Source organism: Anas platyrhynchos, chromosome 23 (assembly GCF_047663525.1).
Source record: "Anas platyrhynchos isolate ZD024472 breed Pekin duck chromosome 23, IASCAAS_PekinDuck_T2T, whole genome shotgun sequence".
NCBI lineage: Eukaryota > Metazoa > Chordata > Aves > Anseriformes > Anatidae > Anas > Anas platyrhynchos.
The window spans coordinates 4,845,599-4,871,437 of NC_092609.1; the positions used below are offsets into that span (position 1 = coordinate 4,845,599).

General features: G+C 44.8%; 2 protein-coding genes across 17 annotated transcripts in view; both read right to left on the minus strand.

The window, feature by feature from the left end:
• SLC23A2 (solute carrier family 23 member 2) overlaps window positions 1-14,135 on the minus strand; it is a 69,568-nt gene extending 55,433 nt beyond the window's left edge. Inside the window, exon 1 of one of the 4 annotated variants that reach the window (XR_005260705.2) lies at window positions 2,269-2,412. The gene's annotated coding sequence lies outside the window, so the exon portion shown is untranslated. Of the gene's footprint in view, window positions 1-965; window positions 987-2,268; window positions 2,414-14,116 lie in introns of those variants that run through there. The other 3 variants (XM_038166813.2, XM_038166810.2, XM_038166812.2) reach the window with 3 other exon arrangements.
• TMEM230 (transmembrane protein 230) lies at window positions 6,313-24,209 on the minus strand. 13 transcript variants are annotated; one of them, XR_005260708.2, is made up of 7 exons: window positions 24,052-24,209; window positions 21,600-21,727; window positions 21,053-21,175; window positions 19,956-20,124; window positions 14,117-14,215; window positions 7,799-7,856; window positions 6,313-7,366 (listed from the first exon to the last, which is right to left on the minus strand). XR_005260708.2 is itself a non-coding variant. In XM_038166819.2 (5 exons), the coding sequence occupies exons 2-4, from the start codon at window positions 21,696-21,698 to the stop codon at window positions 19,984-19,986; spliced, it is 363 nt and encodes a 120-aa protein (XP_038022747.1). In that variant the 5' UTR covers window positions 21,699-21,727; window positions 24,052-24,209; the 3' UTR covers window positions 6,313-7,366; window positions 19,956-19,983. The 13 variants fall into 13 exon arrangements, 6 of the variants coding, with proteins under 6 accessions (XP_038022747.1, XP_038022745.1, XP_071883288.1 ...); XR_005260706.2 differs by having other exon boundaries at window positions 6,313-7,472; XR_005260714.2 differs by lacking the exon at window positions 14,117-14,215.
• Between the last annotated feature and the right edge of the window lie 1,630 nt (window positions 24,210-25,839).

Consider the following 25,839-nt stretch of genomic DNA (forward strand, 5'->3'; position numbering starts at 1 on the left):
CTTTAGATTTGTTTCCATACTGAAGATGCAGAACAGACATTGACAGAGACTAATTTCCATCTAGCTCTTTACATCTAACTCAACATGAGTGCCTGATGCCTTGAGAAAACATGCACTGAATTTAAGCCTAGTTAGAAGTAGGGTTTAGAGACAGATGACACATTGGGATGGATTTTAAACCATACAAATTTGGTCCCTTAAGGAACAGCAGAAACCCAACCTGCCCAAGAGAATTGAAGCCCTTAGCCCCTTCCTTTATCCCCAGGGCTCTGACAAGACATTTTCAACTCCATTGTGCATCTTTCCTGAAGCCAAAGGCTTGTTTAAATCCATGATAAAAATCTCAGGGCTTGTTTAACCTCGTTGCCAGCCCAAGGTTGAATTTCTTCCAGTGCAGCTCTAGGTTAATACTGCTCTAATTTCAAGTTATCTGGATCATGACTTAAAGCTAGGAGTAGGGTTGCAAGAGCTCATCAACTACTAATCCAATTGTTCTACATTTCTCAAGGATTATTTTCCAGTTTACTAATCTGAGCTACTTGCTGTAATAATCCTTTACCTATAATGAAATCACCAGGCAGATCAAGGTGCGCAGCCTGAGTCTCACTCTGGCAAAGTGCAGCACATCAGCAGCTAATTGCTCAAGTATTTGTTCTGCTTCTCCACTAGGTTTTACAGCTTGCATCAAACTCCAGGTGCCAGTAAAACCACTATCCAAACCAGCTCATTTTCTAAGCTTAAACTGGGTAATTTAAAGCACACTCAAGAATGGCAACGCCATGCTGCAATCTCAGAAGAGAGGATATACATGCATATTAAACTCCCCATGAAAACAGCATTTTGTATTTTTATTTTAGCTGGTCAAGTTCAACACCGAGCCTAGTATTATTTACCTGGCACTGAACTCATACTAACAGGTATGAGCAAGCAATAAGATGGTAATAATTATCATATGAGGTCTTTACCTTGTCTTAAATACATCTGGGGATTTCTCTTTCCTGCCAGAATTTTCTATGGGCTCTGATGGAAGCTCTCAGCCAGGATCAGCCTCACGTCATCACTCACCTACAGGGCAGTCTGGGATATGTGAAGAGCAGACCCCAAGCTGTGTTAAGTATCTGTCTTCTGAATCTACAAAATGACAACGATGGCTTCAAAATGAAGGGACAGGAATGAAAGTGTATACGAGTCTCTGCCTACATGTTCATATTTCAAGAAAAAGCAAAACCTGCCAGCGACAGAAATGCATGATGCAGATATTTATGAATTATCAGTTAATTAATGAAACCTAATCAGAGGCTTTCAACAAGCTTTGTTTGGGCATTTTTCTGTATTGCCTACATCACTTGGTTCTACCAAAAACATACCTTAAGACAAAAGAAAACTGCACGATGCTGAACAGGGCTCACAAGTCAAAAGCAACAAATAGAAATACATACTGCCAGGATCCACACAGGGAAAAAATAGAAAGAAAATAAAAAGAAAAACAACACACACAACCCCCAAATAAATTAAAATTATAAAAAAAATGAAATTAAAAAAAAAACAAACAAAAAACAACCTCACAGCATATCACGAGAATGGGATCAGACAAGAAAGAGAGAGCCCACCCCTTCAGGATCAGGGGAGAATTAACCTGCATTTCGTTACCCGGTTTACAAGCCGCCGGCTCTACCACACGTTACGCTTTAAAAAGAAAAAAAAAAAACGTAACACATGCGACGACCGCCGAGGAACGGCGAAGGCAGCCCCGAGCCCCGGCCCTGCGCCCGGCCGGCGGGCAGGTGGCTCCCGCCGCAGGTGCCCACCCACCTCAGGCGCTCGCCGCCCAGGCCGGGCCACCAGGTAGCGGCCCCCGGCCCCGGCCCCGCACGGGCTGGAGGCGGGGAACGCAGCCAGGCAGAATCTGGAGGGGCTGAGGGCAGAAAAGGAAGGACGGAGGAGAGGGGGGCGCGGATGGCACGGGAGGGGCAGAAGCTGCCAGGCCAAGGTGAACCGCAGCCCGGCAACATGGTGGAGGCTGCCGGGAAGCCCCTCGCCGGCAGGAGGAAAGAGGCGAGCCTCGGCAGGGCGGCGGGAGAGGATGCGAGGGGATGTTCCGGCAGGCGACCGGGATGGAGGTGACAGCGGCCGGCAGACGACAGCGCTGACCCCGGCGCGGCTGAGGGGAAGGCGCCATGGGGGAGGCGCCCGCGGGGCTGCTTCCCCGGGGCGGCCGGCAGCGCCTCGCCCGCGGGGGCAAGAGGAGGAGGAGGAGGACGAGCTCACCTGCCATAGCTGACGCCAATGGCGCTGACGGCTGCAGCGGCGGCTCCGCCGGGCTCCGCTCCGCTCGGTCGGCAGCGGCGAGTGCGGAGGGGCCGGGGCCGCCCCGACAGGCAGAGCACGGGGCGGGCCGGGCCCCGCTCCGCCCCCGACAAGATGGCGCCCGGCGCTGCTCCGCTTTCCTCCCCTCAGGGCCCGGCTGCCGGGGCGGCCCCCGGGGCGGCGGGGCAGCGGCCGGCACAGGGGAGCCGGGCCGCGCCATGAGGTGGGCTCCCGGCCCCTCAACGAGGCGAGACGGGGCTCGGCTCGGCTCCCCGGGGCGGGGAGGTTTGGCGGGGGGGGGGGTCTCTCCTGAGCGCCAAAGAAAATGGCGCTCGCGTGGTGTCGGTGCGGGCTCCAGTCAGCCCTGGCCTTTGGGGTGAGGGGAGGGATTAATTTAAATGAAATAATAATTATAATATTCCAGCTTTTACAACAGGAGAATGAAGAGAAGGCAGCCAAGGGAGTGGAGACCCCCAAAATAAGATGCCTCCGCTACACACACACGCATCTGTCTTTTCAGAATTTTCAGCCTGGGGAGAGATGGGACACATCAGACATAGAATCATAGAATCATGGAAACACAAGGTTGGAAAGGACCCACAGGATCATTTAGTCCAACCATCCTTCTATTACATGCAGCAGATTGAACCCCAGTGCAGAGAGCTGGGTGTTTCAGGCCCACGCCATACACCTGCTGCTTCAGTACCCCACATCAGAAGAGATGGATGCTTCCTCTCTGAGCCCCTTGGCAAAAATTGAAATTCCTAATTGATTTTGATAACGGTAACTTGCTTTAATGTGGCTTTTGCCCTTTCAAGTACGTGCAGTTCTCAGATGTGTTGAGATCAAACTGACTCACCTATCCTGTTGCCTCTTGCTGTCTTTCTGGGAAGCAACAGCCCAGTCACTGCCTCCGATAATTCCTACTTTTTCTCCTACAACAAAATTATGCTTCAAACGGCAGAGTGCAAATCTACCGTAGGTGTCCTTGAGATAATATTGACTGATGCTGAGCTTTCTCCATAACCAGCCCAATTTGTTATTTGATTAAGGTGGCTCATAGCTGTAACAGAAACCCAAATCGATAGGAAGGCCTCTGCTCCCCAGACCAGTGACACTAATTGTAATCCATTGCATCATTTCACCCAGACCTGCAGTTCTTTGTTGATCTTTCAGGTCTTTGCCTTAATAGTTGCTGTTTGCAGAGTTCAGCTGCTCAGTGTTTACTGAGTATTTGCTCACCAGCTGTCTGACCCCTTCCATCCACTGCCCATATAAAGAGGGTTTCATCGGATCCTACTAAAACCTAGGAGCTTATTTTAAGACCATAGATTCTGCAAGGCATCTGGAGTGTTTGTGCTTCTTATACTTGTGCATCGGTCCTCTCCTTGTTAAGCTTCTAAAAGGCTTTCAAATGAACCATATGGAAAACTATATTGGACACAGTCTCAATGCACCTTTCCTGCTGTATGTGCTCTTGATTATGGATATCGATCCCTTAGCATTACTTAGTGCCTGGCTTTAACCCAAACTTATACGTATATTTAATGTAGCTTTTAAATGTTAATAGCCTTTGTTTGTTAGGGCAGAGGAGCTTGCAGCTGTGATATAAGGGACATTTTAGTAATGCAAGATTGATTGAGATTGCAGCAGTTTCACTCTTGACAGAAGTTTATACTGGAAGATGGATTGTATGTATCCAATGATTCAGTCTCCCTCTGAGGACTTCTTGTGTTCAGAAATCATTGGCAGAGCCACAGCTCTATAGTTTTTTAATCTGGATTCACAAATAAATGTTCTAATTTTGCCAACCTGGTACCCCTCAGTTGAAGATGGCAGAGTGAAATATAGGTAAACCGGCAAGAGATGTGCAAGTGGCAAGTTCACATACACATACGAGTTAGGCAAATTTAACAGATAAACAGACCTCATGGTCACAATAATTCCAAGGACAAGCAAGGGAAAGATGGTAAAGGTGAATTTAGTGTTCAAAAAAATAGAGTTTGACACATTTAGACCCCCTGGAACCATGGGTTCAAACCTAGCAAAGCATTTTCAGGCTTTTGTTCCTATGAAATAGACAAATTACCTTCCAGGTGGCTTTGTGTGTTGTCAAATATCAGAAAATAGCCAGTTGGTCAGGGACCCAGAGCCTGCTTTATGTGGTCACACTGTACTGCTGCAGAGGTATAAATTATTTTGCAGGGATTAATAGCATATATAATTTTTTGTTACAAAAATGGTCTTTATAAACAGTCACTTTCTACCTGAATGATTCACAGGACCATAAGAGGTTGGAAGAATCAGAAATACAGGATATGCATATGCCTGTCCTTCATAACAACTGTGGGTTTAGAGGCTATCAAGGAAAATTAGTAACCATTAATCATTTAGTATGCAGACCTTTGACACCTTAAAGAAAAAGCCTTCCCTTTGTAGTTCTCCATTATATACTACACCTAATCTAGGAGATTATCTGAAGGGGTGAGAGGTAAGGTCCTCAGAGCTCACTCGGATTTACCTGAACAGGTGAGGTGTTGCTGCATCTAGACAGCTAGTCACCATAGAAGGCTTATGCCTGTTGTCCCAATTCAACCAGTTTAAAATACCTGTCTGTCTAAAATACATCTCCAGAATCCCTCCCTAACTGGCCTAAACCTTGTAAGTACTCCTAAAATGCTGAGTTTCCTCGGCTAAGACTAACAGTCCTGGAATCCCAGTTCTTTCCTCTGTGCTAATCAGTCATTATGCTTGCTTTCATAACGCAGGATAAATATTATAGTATTAATGTAATCACAGTAGTAATGATTAGAGAGTACATGAGCAAATTGTTTTTTGTTTTTTGTTTTTTTTTTTTTTTTGTAGTATTTGCCAGCTTGAATCACTGGAACATCTTGACGACAGCATGCAAGTAGGGACTTGATTTTGTGGTGAGGTTGTGCCCATGTGAAACTGGAAGTCTGCATAAGGAGAAACAGATGTGGGACAGTTGAGCCTGTAGGTTGAGCTGTGTGTCCTTCTCTGTAGCCAGAGAACACAATATTACTGCAATAGTCTGAGGTAACCTTTAATGAGTATGTTCCCCAAGCATGCCCGTTTTATTTTCTTTGTTTCTTCATGGCTCTGTAAAAATAAAATGGTAAGGACAGGACTACAGGTCAGGGTTTTCTTGATATGCAACACGTGCGTTACTGGCATAAATTTAAATGCTGAAATCTTTTTGGCTGTCATCTCCTTTGTTTACTCAAAATTCCCAGTTTAAACTGAAATGTAACCTCAATTTGGGCATGTGTCATTGATCTGAGTACAGGATCTCCAAAAAGACCAAATCACAACTTCACATCCAGTTATATCCAGAGATGATTGTTTTGGGTCTGGGATCTGTGGCCCATTTCCAATTCCCTACCTAGTTTTATGTTGTCAAAAAAAAAAAAAAAAAAAGTGATTTGCCTCGATCACCTTAACAATATTCAATGTGGATCCCACAGGTGGAATTCAGGAGTTTTTAACAACCCAGAATGGAACATCTATATCAATAATAGGAATGCCTTTTACCTGATTACACGAAGTAAAAATGAACCCCCTGGTATTTTCATGGCTGCCTAAGAGGAGAAAGGAGAAAGTGGTCTAGGAAAGGTAGTTTGTTACTCACAAGCAGTGATATTTTTGCTTTCTCCTCTGAAATACGGAGTTAGGGGAAGAGAGTACTGAACTGGGCGGACCCTGGATCTATAAGGTAAAGAAGGGATGAACAACCCTTCTTGAAAATGCTGTCTACCACCACCTAGCGGAAAATACCACTTCATATATTTATGGCTGATCTTGTGGACAGTTGTGACTTAATTGCTGTGCGTTTCCCCCATAGTGCTATATGTAATTAGAGTTAGCATAAAATTATTTCTTTCGAGGAAGTATTTTAAAAACTGAACAGCATACTTCCTGATCTGCCATCAGAGCTAAATCCTTGGTTTGGTCATCTGCAAAATGGAGACAGTAAGACCCAGGAAGAGTTTTATGAGGTTTAATTAGTGCAGAGTGCTTTTAGGTCTTTTGGTCCAAGGTTCGCAGACTACTTTGGTCCAAGTACTCAAATTACTGAGGCTTCAGTCAGTGATCCAAGAGGAAGGTGTACTGCTGTGCTTGCTATATAGAAAGATAAATAGCACGAGTTGCAAAGTTGCAGTTGCCAGAATTCACGTAATAAATCAACAGGGGGAGAGAAGAAAAAGTCTGCATAGTTGCAAAATTGTTGGATCTGTACTGTTCACATCGAGATGGTTTTGCCTCTGGTAACTTTTGGAGAGAGACCTTCCTTTGCCTTTGTATATGCAAAATATTTTGTAAATGGAGACCAGATTCTGGCAGCCAGTGGGGTACAAACAACCAAGAAATCCTCCTGTGCTTCCGGCAATAGGGCTGATTAGACCATCATGGCCAAATAATATTCATTGAAATGTTGTCACTGAATGTGGGGAAGTGCAAGTAATAGGGAACACGCAGTAACACTGACTCAACTGGACAGCTTCAGATGAGAAGCCAATTTTCCTGATGCTATTATATCTGGCACCTCAGGGGCTGCACCAAATAGTTAACGTTTAACTTGCTGACTCTGGTGTAAGGCCTGTATTTAGCAGAGGATGGAGGAGATAGGTTTAGCTACATCTCAGAGTTCATTCCCAGTCCTCTTTTCACAAGCAACTAGCCAAGGGAGAGTCTTTATATATTAGGAAGAATGGTAGCAGGAGGGGGCCAGGAAAGCAGCATGCATTTATCCTCCCTGTTCTCATGTTTCTGCCAAGTTTTAGCTGCCAATACTGCTGAATTGCTGGAGCCTTATCTCCTGACCCTGAGATGTTGTGGCAACAAAAGAAGGACTGCAAGAAGCCCATGGCTGACAGCTCCTGACATATTTGCTTTGCTGGTGCACATTCACACTGGCGTTTTGCTTGCAGCTACCCATCAGATGAAGTCTGTGTCATTTGGAGAGATGGTGCCTAGGCAGGAGACAAGATGAGTTTTGCCATCTTACATCAATTTCTTGAGTGACTGTTGTTCAAACCTGCAGCAATAAATGGCAGCTTCAGTTGATAAATGTATATGGGCAGGATCAGGCCAAAAAGTGACTTATTTCCGCTTTGTTTCCAAAAGGGTATGGACATGGTGCTCTGTGAAAATCATTTGCAAGTCCGTTAGAGGAGTTTTGCAGCACAGAACAAAACAGGTTTCATATGAGGCACTGTAACAGGTTGCCCAGAGAAGTTGTCAATGCCCCATCCCTGGAGGTGTTTGAGGCTAGGTTAGATGAGGCCCTGGGCAACCTGATCTAGTGGGCAGCATCCCTGCCTATGGCAGAGGGTTGGAACTGGATATCTTTGAGGTCCCTTCCAACCCGAGCCATTCTATGATTCATTAAGCCACCTCCACTGGGGGGTTCAAATGAAGGTCCTTTACTTTGCAAAGAACAGAAAGCAGCACTTTTGTGGTTGCTTACTTGTATCTCAGCAGAGAAGTCACAGCAGAGAGAGAATCCGTTTTAACTTTTTCATTACCTGAAAATTGCAAACAGTTTTGAAAGAACATCCACAGTGTGTTCAGAGGAAGGATGGTCTTGGATGTTGTAATTGCTTTTATCCTCTATATGCCCATGACTCATTTAGTTCATCACATGAATGTATGGTTACAAAAACACAGCAATGTCAGAAATGGTAGAAAAATGATTGTTGCAAAATCTAGCGAGTAGCAAAACACAAAATAAATGAGTGTGGTGCTGAGTCAAAGAGGGAAACAGACAGTACCACAACAAGCCCTCTAAAAGCTTCTGAAATTGGAGTCACGCTGGGTAGATACTTTGTGGGAATCGTCACTCACTTGGCTAGAAAAAGAAGAACTCCCTGAGGCAGGAGGGAGAACTGGGCCCAAACCAAAGCACAATGGGCAAACCAAGAGCTGGAAATTTTCTGTGGCAATACTCTTCAGTTCCTTCTTTCCCTGACAGCTGAACTAACACTTGTCACAGGAGTGCAAACGAGGCAATTATAGCAAACCTGGATGCCACAGGGCTGGACAGACTCACTATTTATACTCCCTGCTGACAGAGCTTTCCCACTGTGCCACTGCACACAGGTTAAGGTAGAGTCCATGCTATGAAGGGCTTACAGTCGGTCCTTTTACGAAAATAGCAAAAAGAAAGACAAGCAACCCCTTTTATGATGAGAACCAAGACTCAGAGAGACGAAAGGATGCAAAGGAAATCCACAGCAGAGCCTGGAACAATGAACTCCAACTTCCCCCCAGCAAATTGCCCTTCCTTTAGGTAACTCCTTCCTGCCTGAAGTCCTACCTCTCCATTACTCTTAGGTAGTGCCAGACTGATACAGTGTCATTGAAGGGGAGATTTTGCAAGTTCTGGGCTGTCCTCCCACTGTTAAATTATTTTCCCTACAGCAGATGTGGGAGAAGGGATGTGCACCCAGCCTATACACCCTCCTATTTCAATGCTTCCCATCCTGTTGTAGGAAGGATGGGGAGGGAGCATTGGACCAGGACAGCATCCTGGTGTGCTGACCCTGCTGAAGGGATGTTAAATTCCCTGGAGAGGAGCAGGCTGTCAGCTTCAAACACACAGTGTCTCAGACTGCCGTGGGTCTGAGTCAAAGACAGTCAGTCTCCTTTGTTTCATGTGGAGGGTTAAAACACAAGGAGGCTGTTGAACAAGTTGAACTCTGCAGTATCTTCTCAGCAACTTGAAATGTGGTTGCACAACAGAGAAACTTTTACAAATACTTTTTTTTTTTTAATTATTTGTAGTTGGAGACCATCCGCTGGCCTACTTTTAGACATACATTTGAACTGGCCACATTACAATCCTGCTGCTGTTCTTGTGCAAAAAAAAAATACACTTGACCTGCATAACCAAATACAGGGAAAATAAGATACTTGTCTGGAAAAGAACCACCCAAAATAGTGCTGAAGAAGTCATGCTGCTACATGCACTGTTAGTATTAAGAGACAAGAAAATGAATATTGAAGGATCTGGTAGAATTCTTCTAATGGTGTTAATGAAAATTAACTGGTAGAAAATAATACGGTGATACTAATTCGTATTTGTATGTTTAAGGACCTGAAAACTTTCACTTTTACACTGAATACACATGTGTAAGAGTAAGAAATAATCCTTGCTGAGGTGAGACTGAGTAAGGAGTGAGTTGGGCAGGCTAGAAATCTCATGTCCAAATGTCTTACACAGTCTATTATCTAATTGACCCCTCTCCCTAATTGACATTAATTGGTGTCAGCAAAGAATTTGGCCCAGCATTTAATGTCAGCTTTCTGCAAGATTTTCTAAACCCTGACTTCCTTTGCTGAATATCGCTTTTAGCTCATAAGCTGATGCTGTTCTGTGTGTGAAAACTCCCCTGGTAGCTGGCTTTTCGTTGATCGTGCGCCAGAACCAGAGGGACTGTGTGCCAGAGGTCCCTCGGTCAGCTCCACAAGGTGCTGTGTGTAGGGAAGCGCATTTGAAGTGCTTCTACACAAACGCATGCAGTATGAGGAGTAAAATGGACGAGCTAGAAGTCTTGGCCCAGTCCCACAGCTACGACATCATCAGCATAAGTGAAACCTGGTGGGATGAGTCCTGTGGCTGGTGTGCTGCAATAGATGGTTACAGGCTCTTCAGGGGGGACAGGCAAGGTGGTGGGGTGGCAATGTATGTGAAGCATGGGCTGGACTGTGTGGAACTTCAGGTTGGGGATGGCAAAGTTGAGTACCTCTGGGTAAGGATTAAGGGATGAACAAATAAAGGGGATGTCGTTGTGGGAATCTATTACAGACCACCTGGCCAGGACGACAACGCCGATGAATTATTTGCAGAACTAAGAGATGCCTCGAGATCAATTCCCCTTGTCCTTATGGGAGATTTCAATTTGCCAGACGTCAACTGGGATCACCACACAGCTGACACGAGCAAGTCCAGGAGGTCCATAAAGCACCTAGATGATAACTTCTTGGTGCAGGTGCTAAGGGAGCCAACTAGGAAAGGTGCCGTCCTTGATCTGTTGCTGGAAAACAGAGAGAGTCTTGTGGGAGATGTGGCAATTGGCGGCTGTCATAGTGACCATGAAGTGGTTGAGTTTAGAATTTACGGTGACAGAAGGAAAACTGCCACCAAAACTTCAGCCCTGGACAGGGGGAAAGCAGACTTCAGGCTGCTCAGGGAACTAGCACAAGATCAGGCGATACCAAAATATTGGAAGGCAGGCAGGCGGGACAGAAGGCCGGCATGGCTGACCAGGGATCTTCTATTGGAGCTTAGACAGAAAAAGAAAGTGTACGGCTGCTGGAAGGAGGGCCAGGCAATGAGGAAGGAATACAGGGATGCTGTTCGTGTTTGTAGGGATAAAATTCATGGGGCCAAAGCCCAACTAGAGTTGAAGCTGGCCATGTCTGTGAGAGACAATAAAAAAGTTTTTTTTAGATATGTTAACTGAAAAAGGAGAACCAGAGAAAACAGGTTCGCTACTTGACGGGGAAGGTCTCCTCACAGACAATGACATAGGCAAAGCAGAGACATTTAATGCCTTCTTCACCTCTGTCTTCAATGCCGATGATGGGCTTCAGGACCCTGGGTGTCCTGAGCAGGAGGACCATGACGGTGGGAATGACAAACTCCCATCCAACCCTGAATGTGTGTGGGATTTGCTACTCCACCTGGATCCATACAAGTCCACCTGGATCCATACAAGTGGATGGGATCCATCCCAGGGTGCTTAAAGAGCTGACTGATGTCATCTCGGGACCTCTCTCAATTATTTCTCAACGATCTTGGGAATCTGGAGAGGTCCCAGTAGATTGGAAGCTGGCAAATGTTGTGCCAGTTTTCAAGAAGGGTAAGAAAGAAGACCCTAGCAATTACAGGCCTGTCAGTCTCACGTCAGTGCCTGGTAAAATTATGGAGAAGATGATTCTTGAAGTTATTGAGGTGCACCTGGGGGACAATGCAGTCATTGGTCCCAGCCAACATGGGTTCATGAGGGGTAGGTCCTGCCTAACAAATTTGATTTCCTTTTATGATAAGATCACCCATCTAGTTGACCAAGGGAAACCAGCTGATGGGATCTTGTTGGACTTCAGCAAGGCTTTTGACATGGCTTCCCATAGGATCCTACCAGACAAAATGTCCAGCACACAACTTAACAAAAACATCAGACGATGGGTGAGCAATTGGCTGACGGGCAGGGCTCAAAGGGTTGTGATTAATGGGGCCATGTCTGGCTGGCAGATGGTCACTAGTGGGGTCCCTCAAGGCTCCATTTTAGGGCCAGTCCTCTTCAATGTCTTTATAAATGATTTGGATTTAGGACTAGGAGGTGTTTTGAGCAAATTTGCCAACAATACCAAACTTGGAGGAGTTGTGGACTCTGTTGAGGGTGGAAAGGCCTTGCAGAGAGATCTGGACAGATTGGAGAGCTGGGCGATCACCAACCACAGGAAGTTTTACAAGAGCAAGTTCAGGGTCCTGCACCTGGGACGGGGCAACCCTGGCTATATGTAAAGACAGGGCGATGAGATGCTGGAGAGCAGCCCCCTGGAGAGGGATCTGGGGGTTGTGGTTGGCAGCAAGTTGAATATGAGCCAGCAGTGTGCCCTGGCAGCCAGCAGGGCCAACTGTGTCCTGGGGTGCATCAAGCACAGCATTGCTAGTCGGTCGAGGGAGGTGATTGTCCCACTCTACTCTGTGCTGGTGCGGCCTCACCTCGAGTACTGTGTGCAGTTCTGGGCACCACAGTATAAAAAGGACATGAAACTGTTGGAGAGTGTCCAGAGGAGGGCTACGAAGATGGTGAAAGGCCTGGAGGGGAAGACGTACGAGGAACGGCTGAGGGCACTGGGCCAGTTCAGCCTGGAGAAGAGGAGGCTGAGGGGGGACCTCATCGCAGTCTACAACTTCCTTGCAAGGCGAAGTGGAGAGGCAGGTGACCTATTCTCTGTAAACACCAGTGATAGGACCCACGGGAATGGTGTTAAGCTGAGGCAGGGGAAGTTTGGGCTGGACATCAGGAAGAGGTTCTTCACTGAGTGGGTGGTTGCACACTGGAACAGGCTCCCCAGGGATGTAGTCACTGCACCGAGCCTGTCTGAATTTAAAAAGTGATTGGGCTGTGCACTTAGGCACATGGTCTAAACTTTTGGGCAAACCTGTGTGGTGCCAGGAGTTGGACTTGATGATCCTTATGGGTCCCTTCCAACTCAGGATATTCTATGATTGGTTTGAACACTTACATTAAAAAAGATGCAACATGATATGACAAATGCAACCAAACATTGGGATGCAGTGCAATGGAAATGCTGCATCCTTTTTGATGGGTCAGCAGGAGAGAGAGAGGAGCTATTTGTCTTCGGTAACAGCACATGGAAAAGCACAGAAGTGAAAGCTGACCATATCTTCAGGGCAGGGAACGTGATACATTTGTACACACGTTTCATGTTCCTTAAACTTCTATCAGCCTCTGTTAGTCAGACTTTGTAATATCCTACACAGAGTAGACAATTATTACTATATGTATCTTCTGTCTTTCCCTCCTTCAAGAAGCATGTTAAATTGGGGGAAGAAGACCTGACTGTGGATGTGTTAACTTCCCACTATCGCGTCAGCGACTTGTGTGTACCATGCGTTTCTCACTGACGAGCAAAGAAAGGCTGAAACCTTGCATGACAGGTTAACAGCATGATTTGCAGCAACAGCTTAAATAAATGGTTGCAGGCATGAACTAGCAGGCAGCTAATCCTTTACAGACTTAAGAGCAGCTACTACTGCAGCCCAAGTAAATATTTCAAAATAAAATTAATTAGTGGTGACTGGTGGATTTTATTCTTTGTTTTGCAAACTCAGACTAAAATGTTAATTCCTCCATGGAACTTATGCTTTCAGTGCCAAAAAATTTTGCAGAAATGGAGCCTTCTCAAAGACAATTCATTGCAATTTTTTTCCTTACTGTAATTGTAGCAGGACTGGAAAAGTTATAGATCACCTTCAGAAAGGCAAGCTCCAAGAGATGGAGGACAGCATCGTGGCTTAATATCCAACACAATACAATGTAAAGGAAGGAAATGTTTGCTTCCTGACTCTTGTCACGAGCAAGCTCTGTCCATGGCCACAAAAAAAGACCTCTTAATAATTGCCTTACTTCCAATTAAAAGAACTTTCTTAACACCTTCCTATACACAGGTGAAAGCAGGAAGGCAAAGGCCTCAATAGAACATGTACCCAACCAGCACAAAAGAAAGTTTGCCTGAGCCTGGACTAGAAAAACAGTCCATCTACACCAGCGAAAGCTCAATGAAATTATTTGAAAACAATTTCTAATCCACAATTAAGCTTTTTTTCAAAGACTTTTTTTTTCTTCTACCTTGACCCTTGGCTCTATCTCAGAACAAAACTCTTGGGAGGGAGGAATCTGTCGTGGCCCACTGAACTGTCTGGACTATTTTTAGTTAAATCCAGCATTCCTAAAAATCTCAAGCTGCTTGTGTATTACGGAAGGAAGAAGGAAGCCCTGACACACACTGACATTTCACTCAGTGAGCACGGAACATGGCGTGCCAGCTGCTTTGCAGCATGCAGGCATCACTGGGGCTGAGTGCAGAGCTCTAGGAAAAAACAATTTTTGCCTGCAGTTTTCACCAGGAAGAGAAGGGTGAAAACGAGGGAAGAATTACTGTCTTCCCTGAGCTGGAGAAGGCAAACTAAAGGGTTCTGCTAGCAGCTGGAAGGCTGGAGAGATCTGAGGGTTGGACAATTTGCACTTACCTGCTAAACTGATGAGCTGCAGCTCCAGAGCACAGCAATGAGAAAATTGCCCAGTGGAAAGGCAGAAGTCAGGGAGGTGCTTTGCAGGTGGTGATCTTGCTGGGAGGAGCAGGACAAAGGAAGGGTAAGGAGAGAGAAATATTAAGGAGCTAACGAGCTGTTAGGGAAAGACAGAAGATGCAAGGAGTGGTTGTATGAATGGGCTGATGCTTTGGACTTTTAAGGACTAGGCATGAGGGGGAGGAATGTGGTGAGACTCATTTAGACCTCAGCATAAGTGGAGTATAGCACAAATCTGGTTAGAAAGGACAGAACTGTTGTGCTGAGTCATTTCTTCCTACCCTGCAGGTTTTTACGTTGTTTTTTTACGCTAAGCAAAATCCGTATTGCTATAAAAGTAGCATCATAGCATGGAGCCTCTCCATGGCAAATGTTGCTGAATTTGGCTAACTGCAGGTGACAGAAAGAAAGCAGACCGCAACTGTAGGGTCTAATTTAACTGTTCCTGTGTGATGGGTACTGGAAGGGCACTAGAGGTGCTGTTGTAGATTGCACTGTTTATTCAAGCAAAACATTCATTTTATGGCTATATTTGTAGTGCATTGATTATATGCAGCATGCTCCAAGTCAGTCATCACATTCTCACTCTCTCATTCTCTGCAGATGTTTCACACAATTTCTACTAAAATATTTTCAGGATTATGATCAGTTACAGACCTGCTGGCCATCCCAGCCCCTTTACAACCACCCCTCTCCACAGACAGTCCTCAGCCCTAAGGGATGATCATCCAGATGGATGACATCCAGCCAGGCCTCTAGGATCAATTTATAAAAAAAGGACATAAAATCACTGCTGAGAGAAGAGAAATAAGTTTTCTCTTGGGTTGGAAACCCAAGATCCTGCTTGCTACACCACCACAAGATTAGTGATGGGCCTTGCTCTTCTCCTTGTCCCATGAACTTCCATCAGAATTGACACATGGAGAACTTCAGAGAGAATGATCAACAATGATGCCAAGAAATATATATAGTGCAAGGGAAGTTGTTGCTGAGAGTAATTACAACCCCCTTTCCCAGGATCTTCCCTGTAGAAAGCTCTCACAGGTTAACTGCCATTGAATGTTGGTGGGTAAAGGTTTGCTAGGCATTTAGGTGCTAGGGTCCTTGTAGGGGACAAGAGGAATTAGCACTCACCTCCTCACAACAGTGAGACATATGATGCCTCGTTACTAGGCTCTTCATATGGACAAATGCAAAATCACTGCACCTGTAAGGAGCACAGCATTGTTGGCTCCACTAACCTTAAAACAAAGATGAACTGGGAGAACAGCACAGTGTGATAAACCCTTCACAGGTGTGGTTTCACTTGGACTCGAGGCTCACGTGCAGTAATATCTCCAGGCTGGTGAACTGCCACACCACTGCCTTTATCACATCAAGCAACCTACAGAAACACAATTTCTCCCTCTTCTCTCAACCATTTATCAGAACCATTTGCACAAAGCTTTGGTTAATTCTGGCTTTTCCTATTGCTCCTTTCTACTGCTGAGTGTATCTCTATGCCTCCTATTTTTGCCTTGTGATACAAAGAGCCCCTTTTGTGCAGGGCCCGTGCACAGAACGTTTCACCAAGGGAATCAGCCACAACCTTGGAGGTGCAGTGTTGGATCTGATGCTTGCTATAAACTCTCGCTGTCTCCTACTTTAGCCAGTGCATGAGTTGGCAGAGACTGTTACGTTGCTTTCAGCAGCATCTTGAGGTCTGAAGCCTCTCCTGGAAGCCCACTGAAGTCCCTCAGCCTGTGTGTGGGCAGCAGGTTGATTCCTTAGCTCTATGCTTGAATGTCACTGCTTGGTACAAGTCTGTTGCCTTACTTTCCTTCTCACTGGAACTGGCATTGGGAGGTGTTAGAAAATCAACATTAATTATATATGGCGGTTTTGATCCAGGAGCTGTTGGTGGCCATCTCTCTCAGAGGTTGGCATTTGTACCACCAACAGTGAGAAGGAGCCTACTGAAGAGGAGGGGAATGGGTCGCATTCTGTCTCAGAAAGCATGTGTCATTAACCATGAGCCACTGCAAAAGAGGATTAGAGAAAGTCATTATGGATTTAGCATGAGTGTTTAGGGCTCATAGTTAATATCTGCAGCTACCCAGACTGTCTTCAGTGGTACCTTGTTTGTTCCCCTCAATTTATTCACCCAGACGTTTCAAACAGCTTGTCTAGTTAAGGGAAGTTTCCTCTGATGTGATTATGCTTTGCAACTTGTATTAGCTGTGCTCACTCCAGACACTTAAGTAAAAATCGTGAGATTGCCCTAAAGGGCTTCTTTTCTTTTATAAATAACATGTTTGGCAGAATTTCTTTGGGACTGCTAGTAGCTTGGGCCTTCAGGGGACTCTAGAATCAAACAATCATATAAATACACCACACCACAGCAACAGAAAAACATCACTGAGGATATAAATTCAGGCACTCATAAACTAGAGAAAAGCCTTAAATCTGGGTGCCTGTTCTTGCTACAGAGCTTCTGTGTATAATAATATCCCATCAAACTATATAAATGCCAACTATTTTTTCTGAGACAGCTGCCTCACCGATTGCCCAAAATGGATGATGCTCAATAAAGGAAACAGCTACTTCAGTATTACCCCCATTCATCAGTGTTCAGCCTCTGCCTTATTTGTCATTCAAGCCGTGCTCTAGAACCAGAACCTTCTTCACAGGCATTTTCCTATTACCCTCATCAGTCAGCTCTCCCCAGACCCACAACAGACAATTTTACAGAAGGGGAACTGAGGAGCACAGCCTTTAGCTGTGGGTTTTGTCAGAAGCATCGAGCACACAGGGTGGAGGCAAGGATGCAGCTCCACACTCTGGGAGCTGAGGCAAGCCAGCTGTGCAAATCATCCATGCAGGTCCATGGGGTGGCTGGAGTAGAAGGAAAAACTGTAAAAGATCCTGTTGTAATGTATCAGCACTCAGGGACTAGAACACTATGGGCACTGGCTGCATTTAGAAGGAAAACTGTGATGCCTTTATATAATACTTTAACAAAAGTAAGAGCTGACAGCCCTGATTATCCTCAAACCTACCCAAAATAGCACCACTGCCATAGAGGTATGGACCATGCTTATCACAGAAACAAATGCTACAGTAAAATTACCCAAATTTTCCAAAATGTAAATTAGTTTATTTTCTAAGGAAAAATGAACACCTGGTATTAGCTACACTACAGCTAGACAATAGAAGATTGGACACAAAAGAAACTTGTACCCTTGAAAGCCACACTTAGAATACACCACGCAAACTCCAAGAATTAAGTAGCCTGGATCTACATTTGAGTAGTCAACACACCTTTTTTTCCCCTGAAATGTTCATTTTGACTTTCCAAATTAGATGCAAAACATCCCTGTAGAGAGGAAATCTTCCCAGTGTCCATTCATCAGACAGCCCTGTGAGCACCAGGGTAGGGACTGATCTTATTTATATGCTGTGTTGTCTGAGGGTGTTTTTGCCATTTCAAAAAATAAATTGTCAACCCTCCAGAAATGTCACTATGTTCTTCACCTGTCCCCTACATTTACTTACCCCTCTCAGTTGCCCCAGGCTTCTCAACTTTCTGCATCCTATCAGCCCTTGAAGGCATCTTCTCCCCCTACTCCTCTTTTTCCATCTCAACTCCCTGTCCCCTTTCCCCAAACCAAACAAACCCACATTCTTATCCCCTAATAGAGGCTGATTCATGGTTTTGCGTCAGCAGCGACTTTCCTGGCCAGACCCAGCTTTAATTGAGGGATTCCAGCTGCTGCCAAGCAGTGTGTGACATCTGGGAAGCTGGGCTGCCACCAGCCCAGGGGCCGGCTGCGTCAGGAACATGAGCTGGGTGATGGCCAGGGCCAGCGTGACGCAGCAGAGCAAGAGAGAACACACGTAGTTGTTGCCTTCAGAGATGGAAAGGCAAAAAGGAGATCCTGAATTCTATCAGTTAGACCTCAGAGTGCACCACTGGGGCACACACAAGCCAATTAATCAAGTCAAACAAGGGAATTGTCGTAGGTTAAAAAAAGAAGACCTTGGCTCAGGCTTTGAGTTTAATCTAGAACATTGGAGGAGGAATAGAAAAATGAGGAAGGAAAAAAGACAAAGTGATTTTGCACTTTCAGAGCAAGACTTTTGTCCAAGAAAGTTTTCTGACCATCTCCAAGGACCTGCTGTGTATTTGTCCCTCTTCCTTTCAAATTTTCAGTCCATATGAGCTATGGCTGGCACAATTCTGGAGTATCAGTACCAGACTGCAAGTCACATGTAGACACTACTCCCTGTTACATAAAAGGACCGGATATTTGGACACTGACACCAAGCTATTAGAAGTTTGGGGTCTTTGAACATTCAAATACTGCACAAGAGGTTCAAAAAGTGAAGCCTGGGCTTCTGAAGCAGCACATAATCTTGTCACACCTAGGATACTCTGCATTGCTGCTCTAGAGATTCCAGGTTCCCAGCTCTGCCCAAAACCAAGCCAAGGGTCCTGCAGAGCAGTTGGAGCTGTTTCAAAGCTGCTGGCTCATCAATGTCTATTGCTGACTGTAGCAACTACATCAGAAACTAGAAGCAGTAAGCAACCGCAGACTCAGCTGAAGTATTAACCTCTCTGCCCAGGACCATTTTTAGCATACACTGAGATCTATGAATGTGAAAAAGATGAGCTTGTAATTTGTACACAGAATATAGTGAAGTTTATTCATGTAAAATACATATACTTGAGGCTTGCATTTCTACATCTTGTCACATACTTATCCTTCAGGACACTTGGTTCACTCCCACTTAAGGAGACAGCGAGTTTTACTTTTGCATCAAGTACAGAGCTACCAATTGGTTTTCCCTGAATAAGCTATTACTGAAGCTAGCAAAACAATACAAACAATTTATTCAGTACAAACTATACAGAGATTCTTTTCACTGGTTTAGGGAGTTAGTCACAATGTATCAAGGATAAAATGATCCCAAATATACATACAGATAGCTGGAATTCAGGTGTCTCCAATACCCACACCTGTCAAACCCAAGATTTTTGTATTTAGACACTTGAATGCTGGCCCATACTCCAGTTCTTCTCCCTGTCTCTATTCATTTTAAAGTAAGCCAAATCCCACAACAGTCCATCCTTTTAAAGGATGACAGTCTGATTTTGCCAAGAGTAGCAGTGACATGGGAAACAGCTTGCTTCTGAAGAATGCGTTTGGTGAGTGCATAAGATTGGTCAGTCTAGCAAGGAATTGTGCAGCAAATGCAGTTTGTATAAATTATTTCATGCAAGTGCATTTTTCCCCCCTTGTACACATATGATTTCCATTACTCAAGACAAGCACAAGACAAGTAAATTGGAAGCCCTTCTGATGGGCAGAGAGCAAAATTAAGTTATGTATGGTGTTTGCAACTCAAAAAACAAGCATAGAAAAGATCTCTCAAAAAAATAAAATAAACTCTATGAAGCAGTTAGAAAAACAAGTATCTTTACTGCTGAAATTGTCTGGCTCAACTATTTTTGGAAAATTGCTAGAATTGCCTTGCCCAAGAGTAACTTCTTACAAGCAACCAGCATTATGTAACCAAGAGAAAAAATATGATGAACCACATGTTCTTCCCACCTAATGTTGCAATACTTTTGGTTGATTCCATGTTTAACCCCCTTGTTCCCCCAACTGAAAAGCTTGCAGCACTTCAGCACCGAATTTTGAAAAGCGGAAGTTGCATCACATGACTGATAGACTTCATTTACAATCTTAACAGCTTCCTCCAATACCCAGGGTAACTAGCAGCTCTTAACACTAACCTAATTATAACGTTGTCAGGAACAGCATTCAGTCATCAAAATCTGGGATATCGTCATAAGAATAGCCCCGGTAGCCTTTGGAAGCGTAATACGCAATGCGCAGGTGGTAGAAGCCTGGGAGAAATACAAGAATCCCGATGATGAGCACGGGGATAGCACGGTCCGTTCCCTGCGTCAGACAGAAAAGCTGTGTAAGTGCAGTAAGAGATCCGTATCAAGGTCTTTTCTTTTACTCAGGTCCTGCCTCACCAAGCAAACTACCACAATTATTCATCCCTAAGGCCTGGCTAGCTGACAAAAATAAAATCCATCTCAAATCTCTCAGCTTTCTTCAGGCTGAGTTCTCATTCCTCTTCCTGGTCTGGCATCCACTTGATGCTACAGGAAACCTCAACTGAACTTTTCCTTTAGGCTGCAGGGGTGGCTCCTCCTGACACTCATCACATGACAAAATTGCCAACCACAGGCTGAGTCCTGCGTGCTTGGCTAAGCTCTCCTATCTGGGCCTGGACTGCTTCCGATATGGCCAAAATGCTGCTGTTTCCACAACGATAAGCAGCAGCTGCCAACTGTAAAGCAGTTCCATACTGCACAGGGTAAAAGGAGAAGTGTGTCACAGAGCAGCACAATGTCAACTGCAAGCATCAGATCTGCTTTCAATGGATCGTAAAGGCAGAGAGGGGAGAAAAGCAGTGCTGTGTTCTGTATAGCAATCAGGTACCCCTTAGAGAAAGTGGGGGATCTGTACTAGAAGTGTGATGATCCCACGAGTTTTTCACCAACACAGCATGCTGATCTCTGCAATGATGTGGCATTAAAATGGAACTGTTCCACCCGGTAGGACAGAAATTCATCCCTTCCTTGCAGATGTCCTCTCCAGCTATGGACCCACTGCCAGGTTGCTAACTAGAGATAAAGGACTCTACTGCCAGAGGAGCAGGCCTGTTTGCAAATACCAGTGTGGCAGGAAAGGGGATTACTTTCTTGTTTACAGGTCTTTTCCTCTGAATTTCTGCACTGAACATGATAGTTCTGGCAGGCTTTGGGAGGGGCAAACAATACAGAACTTGTAACAGAAGTGTAATCAAACCACTTACACCTTTGCTAATGTATCCTGCCAAGAGGAGGGCTCCTATGATAATGAGAAAGGTCCCAATCATGAAGAGCACGACAGCAAGTGCAATTGCCTTGTAGGGAATTTTTGGTGGGCTCTTCTTGAACTGGATGGAAAAGGGAAAAAAAAATTAAACAGCTTACCCCAGCACAGATCCCTTCTAACCACGGCATAGATGACAGCAGATGAAATACTGCAGTGGCCCTGAAGCATGGCTCTGTAACAGCCTCTCTGCAACAAACCCTGCCCATGCAGACCCTGTTGTCCAAGCTAGCATTTATACCCATTGCTCTGATTTTCATCTCCCTCCAAAGAAATGAATCTGACGCTACTAAACAAGAAATGTTTTTTCCAGTTCTGCTCTGTGAGCTTTCTAGAGACTGGAGTGATGGCTTGTGGATAGTTTTGTACCTTTCTGGTGGACACAAACAAAAAGCAGTCTCACATGCATATGCAAAGCTATAGCAGCCCCCACTAGTAGCTTAAAGTCAGAGAAGCAGTACAAAGAGGTTTTCTTTGCTACTTTTTACCTGCAGGTCAATATATCCATCATCAGTACTGGAAAGCTTGGAATACTTGACTTTACTACTGGGAATGCCAGCAGACAGATTCATTCTTGATGACATCATTACAATGATACTTGGGAATCAGCTAGAACCTGGAAAACAAAAATAGCAAAAACAAACAAACAAACAAACAAACAAAAAACAGAGCAAACTGGATGATAGAGTCAGATGTGGATTATGTTTCCTAAGAAAAGCACAGGAGTGTTAAGCCCATACTAACCAAAAAAAATCCTTGTACACTTTCATGAATTAAATCTTTTAAAATAAAATTTTGTATGTAATCCTAAAATAGAAGGCATAAATATAGCTGCAGACAAGTTTGGATTTGTCAATATTTCAAAACAAAAAACCCGACAGAAGTTCCAGAATAATATGCCCTATATCAGCCAGGTCTTATTTGCAAGGAGATCACACTTCCAGCAGTAAGATGTCTGACATCCACCTATTTCTAAATAGGGCCACTATTAAATACACCCAAACCAAAATTAAACAAAGCAACTTTTCAACCAGCCAGATATTTTGCAATAAATCCATTTTGAAAAAAAAAAAAAAAAAACAACAAAAAAAACAAAACACTGGAAAATAGAATGAAACGGAGCTGTCATCCCTAAGACAGTTTGAGTCATGACTCAGCAGGAACATGACAAGGGGATGGGGTGGTTAGCACATGAGGCAACCAAAAAACAGCAGGGAGTTAAAAAGCATAGGTCACTTGTCTATCTAGCTGCAAGGGAGGAAGTATTCAGGGTTGAACTTTATTTAGTTACACAGAGCCATACCCTGCAATTTCACTACGCAGTGAAGCCTAGCCCTGTGGTTTTGCTGCCAGCAGTGACAGTCCTGGGTGATCAGAACAGGGAGATGGGCAGAGCCAGCTTTCTTCTGTGCCTTGGAGCCTGTCTTCTCGTAAACTGAAGCCTGGATCTGGCCTGCCAACACATCCCTGACGCACTGCAGAGCCATTTAGCAGAGGCTGACAACTCCCAGCTGCTGGTTTCCCCTATACAGGACCTGTGCATTAGGCACCTGCTCACCCACAGCCTTGAACCTGTGCTGAATTCCCAAAGAGGCAGAATACACATTTCCTGCACTGCCTTCAATATATATATTTTTTAATTTCTAGGAAAGCTTGAATTAAAAAAAAAAAAAAAAAAAAAAAAAAGGCATATATCCCAATTGCTTCTACAGGAAGGGATAAAGATGCGCTTTCCGTAATGGTATTTGACAGCTAAGGTAATAGCAATTCCTCAAAATATTTAGTCTCCATTTGAACCGAAATTCTTTGTCTCACTCACATTAATAACAATTTCTCCTTTTTCATCTCTGCTCACATCATGTTGGCACATTCCCTTGCCATCAGGTTTGTTTCTCATTCAGTAAATTTGACTTCTATAAAACATCCAACACCTTCCGATCTTAAATCCCCCTCAGCTATACCTTTAACTTGAACTTTTTTGCTTTTTCTATAGGAAAAACACATTTCTATCCCTATGGGTAGTAGGGGTATCACCCACCTACTGGGTAGTAATGCACACCCTCAGCTTCTTTACACATCTTATTTTTACTTTTTTTTTTTTCTCCTAAGTTCATTGTGCTAAAATGCTGCCAAAGCCTCCCACATACCCATGGGGTCAAAGTGCAGAAAGGGAAGAAGACGGGAAATCAGCACACCCAAACCCTGTCAGATGTCCTGACTCTGTTCCTGTTTGCCCCCACATTCCGTGGGACTGTTTACTGCCAGTCACATTATTTACCAGGACATTCCTCGTGGCTTCCCAGCAATGATTTCCAGTTTACACCTGCGTGAACCATTCCAGCCCTCTGCATTTCCTTGCTAACCAACACGAGGCTATGAAGCACAAAGCGCAGCCTCAGACCTCGTGTTTAAGGGCCACTTTCAAGTCCACTGAGCTTCACTCTCCTTGCACTCAAGAACAGCAGAGGATCAGAAACAAGTTCACTGCTGTGCTCTTTAGGCAAACAAACGGGGAGGCGTGCTTGCCATCCGAGCCCTCTGATAACGCTGTGCTACCGCCATGCTCCACACGCAGCCTGGGGCAGGACTTCCAGGGTAAGCAAGGGCTCAACGGGGAACATGCAAATAAAAGCAATCGTGCCACTTTCAGGCCCAAATCCTGTTTTTCCTTCTCACAGCAGCGATACGAATTTCTACCCTCTGCACCTGGGCGTAAGGAAGGAAGGGGGATGTCATTTCCTGCCCCATCCGGGACCTCAAACCTCACTGCTGGTGTGCCAAACCCATCTGATCCCCTCCCGCGGAGCCAAAATGGTTTCTCTGCTGCGGAACAGGAAGTTCACAACATGTCTGACGACGCCCCGAGAGCTGCACGCTGTGCCGGGAGCAGCGTTAGAGCTCTGGAAGGTTAACCCAAGCCAAGAGGTACCGACAACTCACGCTGCTGGTCAAACCCATCACTCCCGCTGCCGCTTCTCCTCCGCGCTCCAGCCGCAGGCCGACCCAGGAAGTTTATTCAGTGCCTGTCGTTTCCTTCCAGGTTATGGCAGCAGCCGCTGGCTGGCTCAGCTCCACTGAGTTATTTTGAGCCTTGCGCTCAGGACTGGCAGCTGAAATTAGAGCTGCGGGGCAGGTCGGCATGGACGTGCCTTGTGGTCACCCTGGTCATGCAAGACCCACCGAGCACCAAGCTGACCTGTGTTTGTGACTGGTTTATGAAGCAGAATGTTCTTAGACACATTGCTGCTACATGTGCTTTAAAATATTGATTTTCTAAAGGAAGCTCAGGACATAAACTTGTCTGCAGGGAGAGCACACCCCTCCATCACAGCTATGCGTATTTAACAGAAAAAGTACAGCCAGAAAAGTATTTTCATAGACTCAGAATATCCCAAGTTGGAAGGGACCCACAAGGATCACCGAGTCCAACTCCTGGCACCACACAGGTCTACCCCAAAATTCAGACCATATGACTAACAGCGCAGTCCAAACACTTCTCAAACTCTGACAGGCCTGGTGCCGTGGCTATGTACCTGGAGAGCCTGTACAGCGTGCAACAGCCCTCTCAGAGAACCTCTTCCTGATGTCAAACCTGAACCTCCCCTGCCTCAGCCTGACACCATTCCCTCAGGTCCTATCGCTGGTCACTAAAGAGAATACCTATTTTGAACACCTGGAACTGTATTAATACAGATAAATCACAGCTGGGAATTTGCTTAATCCAATTGCTCCCCGCCCCCCCCCCCCCCAAAAAAAAAAAAAAGGAGTAAGTTGCAGAAATAAGCATGGTTCCAACTCCTGTAAATCAATAAGATATGCACTGAATTTAGTGCATGGAACACCAGATCTGAAGTTTCAAAGACCATCCCCACTTTGTTCTATAAATTAGACTTTCTTGACATGGAGAAAGGTACAAACTTCAAAGTTTACCTCCTCAAACATGGGGAAGCAGCATTTTACCACACCTCCCCATTTTTTAATGTTTATTTTTAAAGATGGAGCAGCTGTTGTTTCTTCAGTATTTGGGTACAGCAATGGCAAAGTAAATATTCAGCTAATGTAAGGATTTAACCAGAGAGATCATACACAAATCACACACAAGAGCATAGATACTGATGCTAAGACATTTCCTACTACAAGAAACTACTCAACTTATAAGCAATTAAACCACATGGTTTATTTTTAGGTTTATGGATAAAACAGCAGGAGTTCAGTAATCCCCACTATAGCAGGAAGTTGCACAAAAATGGATATGCTTCACTAGCACAGCTTTAAGCATCAGTAAAACAGAATCCTTCTTATTTCAACACAATGGATCTTTCGTTCTTTACCAAAGTACTTATCTACCTGCTGCACTTGTGGGTACCACAGTGGCAATCCATCTGGGAAGCATTACATTTGAGATAAAGTAGCCTCCTAATTCTGAGGTACCCAATGTAGTTCTCGACAACTCTACTTCTGCTGAAAAGTTTTAGGACAGCTAGGTTAGATCTTGCTTTCAGGTGTGTTCTTAGAGGTACTGAACTCACCAACAACCTCAAAATTCAAGAGAATAAATGGTGTATGCTCTGGAGATATGAGATAGTTCAGGACAAAAAAAAGTCATGCAGGGACCTACACGCAGAAGAAAACTGCAATGAAATATTTTCTAAAAAAATAATTGCTGCTATAAATGAAGTAAAAAGGGCAGAGAGCATTAAAAAATCCTGTTCCCAGGCTTTGAGGAGG

Excerpts from the sequence above, each read along its gene's own strand:
- TMEM230 (XM_038166819.2), bottom strand. The coding sequence starts at position 21,698 with ATGATGTCATCAAGAATGAATCTGTCTGCTGGCATTCCCAGTAGTAAA. Across the intron at positions 21,176-21,599 it reads ATGGATATATTGACCTGCAG|TTCAAGAAGAGCCCACCAAA; the intron begins GTAAAAAGTAGC and ends TTTTCCATCCAG. Across the intron at positions 20,125-21,052 it reads CAGGATACATTAGCAAAGGT|GGAACGGACCGTGCTATCCC; the intron begins GTAAGTGGTTTG and ends TGTCTGACGCAG.